This window comes from Lygodium microphyllum, chromosome 2 (assembly GCF_053477565.2).
Source record: "Lygodium microphyllum isolate KBCC chromosome 2, Lygodium_microphyllum_v1.1.10, whole genome shotgun sequence".
NCBI classification, from domain to species: domain Eukaryota; kingdom Viridiplantae; phylum Streptophyta; class Polypodiopsida; order Schizaeales; family Lygodiaceae; genus Lygodium; species Lygodium microphyllum.
In genome coordinates this window covers 25188350-25199695 of record NC_141136.1, presented here as the reverse complement: position 1 = coordinate 25199695, position 11346 = coordinate 25188350, and the positions used below count along the sequence as shown (strand labels likewise).

The 11346-nt window shown below is 37.7% G+C and overlaps 1 protein-coding gene across 1 annotated transcript; it reads right to left on the bottom strand.

Moving 5' to 3' along the window:
• Positions 1-1060: 1060 nt before the first annotated feature.
• LOC148039551 (uncharacterized) lies at positions 1061-10960 on the bottom strand. Its single transcript, XM_087691842.1, has 6 exons — positions 9196-10960; positions 8256-8332; positions 7127-7178; positions 6582-6768; positions 1749-1809; positions 1061-1658 (listed from the first exon to the last, which is right to left on the bottom strand). The coding sequence occupies exons 1-6, from the start codon at positions 10469-10471 to the stop codon at positions 1449-1451; spliced, it is 1863 nt and encodes a 620-aa protein (XP_087547968.1). The 5' UTR covers positions 10472-10960; the 3' UTR covers positions 1061-1448.
• Between the last annotated feature and the right edge of the window lie 386 nt (positions 10961-11346).

The following is an 11346-nucleotide window of genomic DNA, read 5'->3' as shown; positions in this document are numbered from 1 at the left end:
TTCTATAAGCACGTGGAATAAGATTTCAAATCGATAAACATGGTGTATGACTCACCATCAAGCTATGAGAGTTGGTTATAAGCTAGCGAAATAAGTTTTAAGCCATATGCATGGTGTAGAACTTGAAATCCTAGATAGATTTACCAATGAATGGAAGATATCTACATGCATGCATGTGTGTGAATGTGAATGTCTATATAGCTACTCTTTAAGTATATAAGTGAGAATAACTTCTTAATATGTTGCAATTGACTCTATGCTTTTTAAAGTTTGGAATCTAAACCATTAAAGATATTAGAGGCATAAATATAAACATTAAAAAATTAGAAGAAAAGTCTATAACAATAAGAATGTCATAGTTTAGGTGGAGAAATTTCCTTCTTTGTACGAAATCTACTCAATACTTTTCTACAATTCTAGAAATGGTTTAGAACAACAATAATACAAGTACATGATTTTCATCTCAAGATACATAGTGGACTCTCTTAATATATTCAGTTGTTGAAGAGAGAGAAGGAAAATCATTTGAGCTTCAATTACATACCAAGAAGTCTAATTGTGTATTGCCTTATCATTAAAAAATATACATAATGCTTCAAACATCTCTAAATTCCATGGTCAAAGGGGTTCAAGATCATTATTAAAATTACAAATAGAGATGTCGCAATAATATCAATGATATAAGCATTCTCTAGAGTTGAGTACTATAATGGTGTGGTATCATCATTCAAAGCTTTGACCACACATGATGTTTTTGGTTTTCATGAAACCACTAAAATTTCTGAAGCCTTGTGCTAATTAGTTGACATTCTTCTAAATCTTGGTCCAAAGATGTTGAAAAGCTAAAATCAAAGCAATACAATTCACTAGAAAATCATCAAGTAATGAATCATGATGAAAATGAAATCTCTTTTTGAGAAGAAAACCTTGCCAAAGGAATGTTACAAGAAAAACCCCTTAATTAGTGTCACACTTTTTAAAACCCTCTAGATGAGTTAAAAAACTATATGGATATTAATTTATAAGTTCTAGAAATAAGAGTACTTAAAATAGAGGCCAATACAACCAATTTTTGATCCACATGAGTAAAGAAAATATAAATTGAAAAAACTCTTGAGCTTTACAAATTTTCCTCTTCTATGTTACTCTAAAGAGGAGTTAGAATCTCATCCTAAAGGCAATGTGCATCAAAGGGAGAGTGATCACGCAATGAGGCATCTTGGGTTTGACTATAACTTGGAGTCGTTGTTTAAAAATCACTCCTTTTGAAGAGTCTCCCATGAGGTATGAATTCTAACCATACATTCTGACTGAATTGCCTATGTCAACATGATAGAAAGGGTTAGCTTCATTGTGTTGATGATTTGAGAGGAAAGTTAGGAGATGTGAAACTTCACACAGGTTAAAACTTCAGTTGACTAGAACTCTATTCAAGATTTTCCAAAGCCTTAACACTTGAGAAGTGGGATCTCCTTTGTTCCATCAGTATGCTCTCCAATGTGCCATCCAGGTCTACCTAGTGTGAAATCCAAACTAGGGATCTTAGAAGCCATGGTTTGTGCTTTTTGTGATGCAACCAATTCAGAAAGAGTGGAGGTGTTAATGTATGGTTCATGAACTTGAATGTCACTACCCCCTTTACGCAAGCCTTCAAGTTCCTGTAAATTAACATAATGTATATATTTATTTAGTAATTTTAATTTGTGAAGATTTTGTAAGAAAGAAAGGAATTGGAAGAGTTGTTATACCTTTGGGTGTTGTTGGAAGTGCACAAGTGATCGATCTAGCGGCTTCCGTATACATACAAAGCTGCAAAAAAAGTATTCTAAGGTTGATGGCCATATTCAAAGTTTCTAAGTCCATGCTACTCATCAATTAACATTGTAAGAATGTAGAAGTTGTGAACAAATAGCTCCAAGAAATACAACATATGACATATTTAAAAATATTCTATATTAATGTTTCAAACAATGATTGGGAATTTAACTTTGAAATATTGGACAATCTCACCATTATCCCCCAACCAAACTTCACGATGCAAACAAACATGTTACTTTTTGCTACATTGAGCATGAACTTGGACTTATACATGCAAGGAGACTCACTATAGACATGCATCACAAAGAATATGTGGTTGCCACATAGGGTGGGCTTGTAAGTGTCATGCTTGTTTTTTGAATTTCATAAGCATGCACTATGTTTTATAAAACGATACCTTCTAGATTGAAATATATCAATCTCAACTAGGAGATCATCACACATTATTCACTATTGGAGTTGTTTTCGAAGTACCTTACATGGCCTAAAATGAATGCTTGTTTTTTGGGATCGTGTGCATTATGTTGCATGCTTTCTTAGAAGTTTCTTGCATCATTGAATGTGTCCCAATCCCTATACTTGGATATCAAGGGATTCTAGAGAAACATTGGACGAGTCTTAAACAACTCTAGAGACTTGAATTATGAAATGTTGATAAAATTATTTTGAGTGCAATACTAAGCTTTGGTATTTAAAGTTCTTGCATGCCCTAGAAAAAAAAGGCATTGGTTAATTGGATAGATAGTTCACGACTTAGAGGTCTTCTTCATGCCCTTGAATACCCACTATTTAATAGTCTCTCTTGAACTACTCAACTTCTTTGTTTAAGTCATAGCTAGGGCATAAGATTCCTTTTAAAGAAATGATAATTGAAGAATTTAACTTGACTAGAACTATGAAGTTGAAAAATATCGTTGTAAGTAAATAAATGTTCCTCGTTTTTGTATGTTTCTTTGTCCTAGATTATGACTTTAAATTCAAGTTCCAAGAACATTTTTCCAAAATAGAATCTAGAATGAGTAATTTGGAGAGTTGACTTTGAGTGTTCAATGTTATACATCACCAAGCCATTCCCTTTCTTTAGAGTAGTGTGCCCATTAATAGCCCCACATGGAACACCATTAAGGGTAACTAGTCCTTCTCTTTCTCATCCTTATAGTGCAATAAGAAGAGTGTAGATTATCCTCGATAAGCACTTAGCACAAGTTACAAGACTTAACTTAGGATTCTCTATTGAGAACAACAAGAGATGAACTTTTTATTAAGTTAAACGAATCTCATAAACCTTGATCTTTCATAAGCTCAATTGCTTATCTAGGAACTTTGCAATGACAACAAGTTAATCTACCCATAAGAGCCATGATGTATTTTAAGTAAAGCTAACTTCTTATATCATTATATAAGACTCATGAAGACTTTTATGCACAAATAGTTACATGTACACACATGTGAATTAATGGTGCACAATTGAATTCTTAAGGGTTAATGCTCGACATGCATATTAACACTACAAATATGAATATAATACTACTTATAACACATGTAATTGACCAAGCATTAAATGTGTGATTATACTCAATACTATAAGAAAAAAGTGAGAAAAAAATATGTGGGTTAAGCTAGTTAGCCCAAAAAAAAAAAACAAAACAAAACGCATGGATATACTATCCTCACATACGTTGACTTCGAATATGATAATGATATGATAACGATATACTATCCTCACATTTTAATAGGACGATATACTAGTATATTAAATCGTTGATTTCTTCAAAGGGACACTAAGTCAAACTACATGTACATTTCGTGTTCAGCTTGATGGAATTATATAATAATTTAGACTACATCAATATGCTTGAGTTTGTTTTTTGTCATTTGCAAAGAGAAACATAGAGAAGAGAGGCATGGTGCTCTGTTTATGAAGGATGACTATTGGAATTACTCAAATAAACGTAAATAAGAAGACAATATGTGCACCTAAAGACTAAACCTCATTCATTTAATCAATCTAAAAAAGTAAGCAAGTAACAATACTTGAAGACATGACGTCCAACAATTTAGAAAGGCATTGATCTCGATCTACATATGGCATCCCATATGAACTTCTATGAATAAAGATTGTGAAATTTATTGCCACTCCTCAAATCATTCTTGGCACATGATAAAGTCTTTTTTATGCCGGCCATCACATCATTAAAATTACTACTAAAATTTGATGAAAGGATGATAGAATGGCCTATAGAACATGTAAGATACCACGTGAGTTCAAAAGAAAGGGTATTATATTTAGTAAAATTTCTAGGATTATATTTATAAAAGGGGTTTTTAATTACAATTTGAAAAAAAATATGAGTTGATTAAAGTAAAAGGGGTCATTTTAAGGCCTTATGGCATGTAAAGAAAGAGCATTTGTTAATATCCTTTGAATGCATGTTACATAGATAATCTCTTATAGGTGAATCCCTCAGGGGTTGCCTTTCCCCATCCTTTAGTATTCTCTATTGAAAAGCCCTTAGTCTATACAATGCCTCTGTACACCTCTCTCAAGTGCTTTTCCATACAATGTCCTTTAAAATTGCACATTTTTAATGTGTGTGTGTTTGCTACCTTGGTGCATGTTCACCATTCTCTAATGTAGTCTCAAGCTTCATAGTTTTTTTTTTTGTTCATGGAGAGATAATAATTTCTACATTGAATTTGGTTGATTCTACCATATATTAAGACTTTATAAACTCCAATTTGTACCCTTACATATTTAATTTGTATATAAGTTGCCATTATTTCTCTTGAATACAAGACTGAAAGTCCATTCACATTAGTAATTCCAAGACTCTTATTTCTCCTCCAATTAGGTACTTCACTAAGGATCTCATCCTCTAGATCCTATCATTGTCTATCAAACCAAAAAAATTTCTTTTGCATGGTGTTTTCCATCCTAATCAGAAGAGTCCTATCTCATTGTTCATCTAGATTGTCACCTATTTTTGTGACTTAAGAAAGGGTCTTGATAAGACCATTTTACAATTAGCTAAATTTGTAGTGTCTATTTCTCATATATACCAATGTACCTAGGATGGTTTGTTTGTCTCCATAATTAGATCTTATATATAAGGATAATGGACTCCTTTGAGGTAGTTTGATACCTCAAGCATCTATATTATGTAAGGGTTACTACATGGTCTTTTTTTGTGAAACCATTCTAGAATCTACCTCAAGGCATTTGAAAATCTCTTTCTTGTCACCACTATGCTATTTAATACTATCCTAGAAATATTGGTTTTCATGAAATTTTGTTGTAATGAATCTCTCTCTATACAATATAGGCAATACATGGTGTATAACTATCAACTTTTTATTTTGGGGCATTGTAAGTTCACATATCATATTGTGTTAAGACATCATTGTTGGCATCCAAGACAATGGCTTGAAACCAATGCAAAAATTGATTCACAAACATATGAGGGATACAATAAGCCTTTAGATTTTGAGTTCAAGAAGCCATAGTATAACATTCTTGTACACAACTTGATGAATCTTAATGCTATGTAGCTCAGCTCTCTTGAGCAACCTCGCTGATCATCTTTTCTACATGTAATGTTGAGCTTTCTTCAAGAAAGCATGGTGTTTGTGTTGCCACCTCTTCTCTTTGTCATCTCATTATGCGAGAGTCACCAATGAGATTGCAAAAGATTTAGCAAGCTGATGGATTGCCATAGGCATGACACTCACATGACATTGAGTGATATAGATTGCTTACTTATAAAAACTACCAATATCATTTCTTTAAACCCAAAATTAGGCAAACTAGACTTGTAATGGCACTTTTTGACAAAATCCTTGCATTGTGTCATCTGTGATGAAGCATGTGATGGTGTTTTAAGATGTTTGGGAGCTACCAAAGTTCATTAATTTGGAAGGCAACGTTCTTCATGAATTCTTTTGTTTGTAACATATAGAAATATCTCGCCTTGCATAGAGTCACACCCTAGGATTTTAATAAGTGAATAAGATGTTGATAAGTGTCCACAATTGTACATGTCGGGTCATGAATGAGTATTATAAACTTATTACTCCATGGATCACTCTACCACTTGAGGGTGAAATAGATGTTAAAATAGTGGGCCTTAATTATGTTAATAGCTATCATCAGGCACGGTTCCAAAGTGTGTGTTTATTGTTCCTTGATACTAATACACTACACAAGATATAATGGCAAGCTAGATGTGAATTCATGTTTTCTCTATTTCTTGGATATTAGGGTTGTTGTTGGCGATGCTATCTTAGTCCACTTTAAAATATTATGTTCCTTTTCTAGTCTCTCTCTCTTTACCTCCAAGCAATGATACAACCACCATTAGACTAATGGGAAGACACCCTCTTTAATTACCTTTCGGGAACAACAATATGAGGTGGATCTATCTAAAACCTAGGCATGCTACTTATCTTTGGAAAGCTCTTGAAATGATTGATTGGGTGGATCAACATGGCAATCAAGAGCTTGGAAGCTTGTTTTTGGCTTCTCCAAACATGAAAGGCCTTAGATCATAGCTTGAAACTCCTCTAATGTGTCAGTATGTAAAGATTTTTAATTTTTTTTGGTGGGGAAGAGGGGGGGGGGGGGGGGGGGTGTGTTTAAGTGGGACATACATGTGAATGCAGCCTAATTAAACGTTAATAATCACCTTATACTAGAGTGGCACAATGTTGTTGTAAATCTGAGGAAAGAAAGCAGGTTGGCGAAGTAGGGTTTTAGGGCTGAGTACCTGTTTTGGTCCAAGAGGTTGGAAGGGGGGTCTGATCTGCTCTGATGATTATGGTGGTGATGGTGATTATGAATAGAAGAAGAAGAAGACGATGCGGCTCTGTGGTTATGATTGGAGTCTGCCTGATGAGACATAGTATTGCTTGCCATTTGCGCCTCCATCGCTATCTGTGGGTTATTAAAGAGCCCTGCATGGCGCATTTCAAATGCAGTTAATCAGCTATCTGAGAAGCCATAACCTAATGTCAGTAATGTGCAAGCTAATTATATCAGTGTAATATTTTGCTACTATCAGTACTATATTCAGTAAAGTACTGGCTAATATCAGTATAATCTGCTGCTACTATCAGTATGATCGACTATTAAGGTGCGCTGCTCATAATATCTACTGCTAATACCAGCATTAATCAGTAATAGCTGCTAACATGAGTATGTTATCGTATACCGCTAGTATCAGTGTTATCGTTACGTCAATTAGGGCTTGTTCATCCAATTAGAAATAATGAGGGCATTGACTATTGCCATTGATAACAGCAAGAAAGCTACCTGAGTTGACGTTGTAGCTGGGCTTGTCTGTAGTTTTGACTGTCCTATACATCTGCCAGGACAAATTTTGGGCAAAAAAACAAATTAGCTTTGAAAAGCGACCAACAAATCTAATTTAACCGACATTTTCATTTCTACATATATATATTCCCCTTTTTTGGGTCTGTTTGGGGTGCGCATTCACTGATGGTGATTTATTGTAGAGGTTATTCGCCTGCTGCAGTCAAAATTCATCATCGTGTGATCGCATAATCTGCTTAATAATTACTGCTGCCTCTTATAATATCACCCATGTTTAAAACTGCCGATATAATCAGTAGTAACTACCATGGGTAAATATTTATTTTTGATGCTTCAAGGGGAAATTAATTGATAAAACGTCTTTTTCTATGAGCCAAGATTCAGAAAACAATATAGGTTTTGCTTCATGCCACGGCCACCACAAATATATATCGGAAAATCAGGTTTAAACACTACTTAAATCTGTAAGAAAACTGAAGCATGTGGCTTAGTTTTTTTCTTGAGGGCACTGGCACGCTGCACCATTTTGCCATGTGGTGTTGTAAATATCGGACAATCCATCCAAAACCTGGTGGTAAAGGATGTCGTCTATTTACTCTATCGAGCTGCACAAATGTACTGTGGTTTCCATCGCCTTTGCTTAAACCAGCAAACAGCATCAAAGAAATGTGTCCTCAATCGCATGATGCAATTACCGGATGGGACATGCAAAACCAGGAAAACTCAAGTGTGCACACAGCTGCCAAACCTTCCCTAACTAGATATATCTATGCGTCCTCTTGGCTTTTATTGGAAAACCCTAATTTCCATTCCCTGTAACTGCGACATTGTGTTGAATCACCGAGCCTAGTTTATCTCAAAAAATTCTTGCCAGTTTTGAGTCAAAATCGGATGAAGAGGCTATCAGATAAGACAAGATTTAATGAAGGGAATTATTGCACATGTTGCTGGCACTGAATACAAATTAAATGATGGGAATTATTTTGTACAAAATCAGACATCTCCCCCCCCCTTTTCCTTCCTGTTGTCCGGAGGGGGAGGGGCCTCAGGGCCTCAGGGGGGGATAGAGAATATCATTAATCTTAGTATTCCCTAATCTTAAATGTACCTGCAGATGGCTTTTCACATGCGCCAGGGTAAGGTCCTTCACATTCATAAGCTCCAGAACTGATTTGGGCGTTGCTCCTGCAGAGATTGCATCATAAAGCATGCATTAATCACGCCAATTTCTCCATCGATTAACATGCTCTAATCACACAGCATTCATCATACAACCATCTTTTATTCACACAGCTTCACTATCGACCTCGCATGCAGCTTGTTTGACCAATCAATCAAAACACACACACACACGCTCTCTCTCTCTCTCTCTGTGCTAATACTCTACTGGCTAGCCCTCCTTCCTTACAGTCATTTTCAACTATTCTCTGGCATTCTCATGTCAAACACTCCCCTGATTGCCACTCTTAACCAGCTCTAACATTCTGCAACAGACTAAAATTAGGCCTACTTACATAATAACCTTCCATCTTCACAGGAACACTCTCTCAAGCAGCAGCTAAAGTCAACCCTACTTACAAACATGTACTCCCAAAACCTCTTAATTTGGACACCAGCAATCGCTTAAGCATTCTAAAGTTAACCCTGCTTACGTTAAAAAATTCGCCGGTACCCTCCCCTCCACAATTGCACAGTAGTTGATTACATTCCCTTAAATCACACTAACACAGTATTCTTCATTCTATACTCTCATAACCTGTTGCATTACTGGGAATTAAGTACTTTCCCTAAACCTGAAACATCAGATGTATGCGCATTTAGTAGGCAAAAGCAAGTAATCAATCATCTTCCACAGCAATATTGTCTAGCTACTTAACTTGTAACCTGCAACACTTAATTTAGCAAACAACAAGCTTTGATTATGTGTCATTTTGCAATGGCCAGGTTCTCATGTGACTGTGTCTAAACCTGTGAAATAGCATGATTGTGAGAGGGTCATGCATGTAATCTTGAGGAGAGCTGAATTATTGAAGGTGGATGATGCCTACTTTCATGGCCTCCGAGCAGCTCCACTGCATGGACAAAGTGAGCATGCAAGGTGCTGGTCCATCTCATGCGAGGAGACCTCATGCTTCTTTTGGTGGACATCTTGCTCATGAACCTCGAGCGCAGCGCCGCCATGCCGCCTTGTGCATCGACTCTGTTTGTTGCATGCAGATGGTGGTTGTGGTGAAAGTGATCTGGGCCTGGTGATGGCCTAGTACTGCAACTGTCCAAGGCATTTCTATTAGCTGTCCTGTTGATGCTGATCATGCTATTGTTGTTGTTCTTGAGGTTGTTGGTAAATCTTAGCCTTTCTTCTCCCGAAGGTAGAGAGATGTTCAATGGGGATTTACAGACATTCATCATATTGGCATGGTCTCCTTCCCACTGAGAGGTTAGCAATGGATCCTTGAGAAGCTCAGTAAGAGGGTTATAAGAAGAAAGGAGCTGGAGAGATGAAAGGGGAGGAAGAAAAGGAGCATGATGATCTGCAGCAGCTTGTGGATGAAACCCTTGTTGCAGAACATTGGCTTGTCCAGCCATGGAGGTAGGTGGCACGGCCGCACCTGATGATCTCCCCTTGCAGGTTGAGTCCATGCCATTATTAGTACTGCCATAGTAACCAGCTCCCCCATAGCTGATTTCTGCTGGATTATAAGGTGCGGTACCTATATTGAGACACCCTTTTATGACATTATTTGATGGATGCCTAGCAGCGGTGGCTGCAGGCGATGGTCCAAGCGGAGGGGTGAGCTGCAGGGAGGACAACATCGAGGAGGTACGATCATCTCCATCCTGCACCTGCTGAAGGGGGGGAGGATGATGATGATGCCTAGGGCCATAATTACTAGAGGGCTTGCTTTCGACATGGGTCTCAAGCTGCAGGGCAGCTGGCTGATCATGTGCTAGAGAGAGCTCTGTGGAGACAGCAGCTTCACTGTCCGGATGATCTACTCCATGTCTTAAGCCGCAGCTGCTAGTCAGGCCTTGCTGATCACAATTGAAGTAATCAGCAGCAGGTGAAGGGGAGGTGCAGCTAGTGGGGCTCTGATCACTGGCAGAGCTGCTAGCTGCTGTAGTTAGGGATCTTCTTCTTCTCCAGAGATCAAGCCCCATGTTATGGTTAGTGGTGGCAGTACTGTTGATCTCCAGCTGCTGCTGTTGATCTCCATTTGAAGAGGACCATCCTGAGGTAGGCCTGCTGTTGGGGGGGCTGATTTGCAGAGACAAGTCCGGGGGTTGCAAAGGGGGAGGACTGTAGAAGCCTCTTGGCTGCAACATGCTAAATAGATGGAGGGCTGTAATCTTCCTAGGAGAGGCTTCTCTGACTGATCAAATACGAGGGAAGACAGTTTTTAGCAGAGATATTATTAGTGAGGTGATGCCTGAGTCAGTGTTAGGCGTGAATTGACCCTCTCAAGCTGCTGCAGCAGCTGGCTGTCACTATAGTGCCACGCTAAGCTATTATACATTGAAGCAGGCCGAGGAGGATCCATGTGGGTAAAATTAGTTAGTTGAGATGTCTTATGGGGGCATAAAAAAGCTGCTGATTGATATTACAGAGAAAGGATTAGGCCAAAGGAGAGATCGGGCAGGACTAGTAGAGAGAGAGAGAGAGAGAGAGAGAGAGAGAGAGAGAGAGAGAGAGAGAGAGAGAGAGAGCCTAGATTTGATGCGAGTTACATGGCATGGTAGGGGGCAAACATGAGAGGGGATTTGTTTCATTTTTCGGGTGTGGGCTTTTTAAGAGCATGGGAGAGATCAACACATCAAAGATAAAAAGAAAGAATAAGGGGCAAACATCACACATGAAAGATGAAAGAGAACAAGGAGAAACAAGTTGGATAGCATAGCACTACTTACTACTCTAGTGAGAGAGAGAGGTTGATGATAGATTGGGGTTCTTGTCTTCTCTTTGTTCCACTCTAGGTAGAGCCCATTGTATTTCGGTCACCGAAACTTGTAAAGTCTCTCTAGACCTTTTTGTGTTGAGGGCATTGTCTCATGAAGAGGTTCAGTGTCAAGCGAATTGTTAAATCTAGAAAACATGTATTTCACAAAGAGGTTTGGTGTGGAGTTGGACTCTTTAATTTGAGAAAAAGGAGCTTTTAGTGTTTAGTATAGCTTTGCAAACTTGGAAGAGAAGGCTTTCAAAT

What these genes read in the sequence shown, in the direction of transcription:
- LOC148039551 (XM_087691842.1), bottom strand. Translation starts at nt 10,471, where the DNA reads ATGTTGCAGCCAAGAGGCTTCTACAGTCCTCCCCCTTTGCAACCCCCG. An exon ending in GCTGCTCGGAGGCCATGAAA is followed by an intron (nt 8,333 to 9,195) that starts GTAGGCATCATC and finishes CAATCTCTGCAG; the next exon opens with GAGCAACGCCCAAATCAGTT. An exon ending in ATGTGAAAAGCCATCTGCAG is followed by an intron (nt 7,179 to 8,255) that starts GTACATTTAAGA and finishes TTGTCCTGGCAG; the next exon opens with ATGTATAGGACAGTCAAAAC.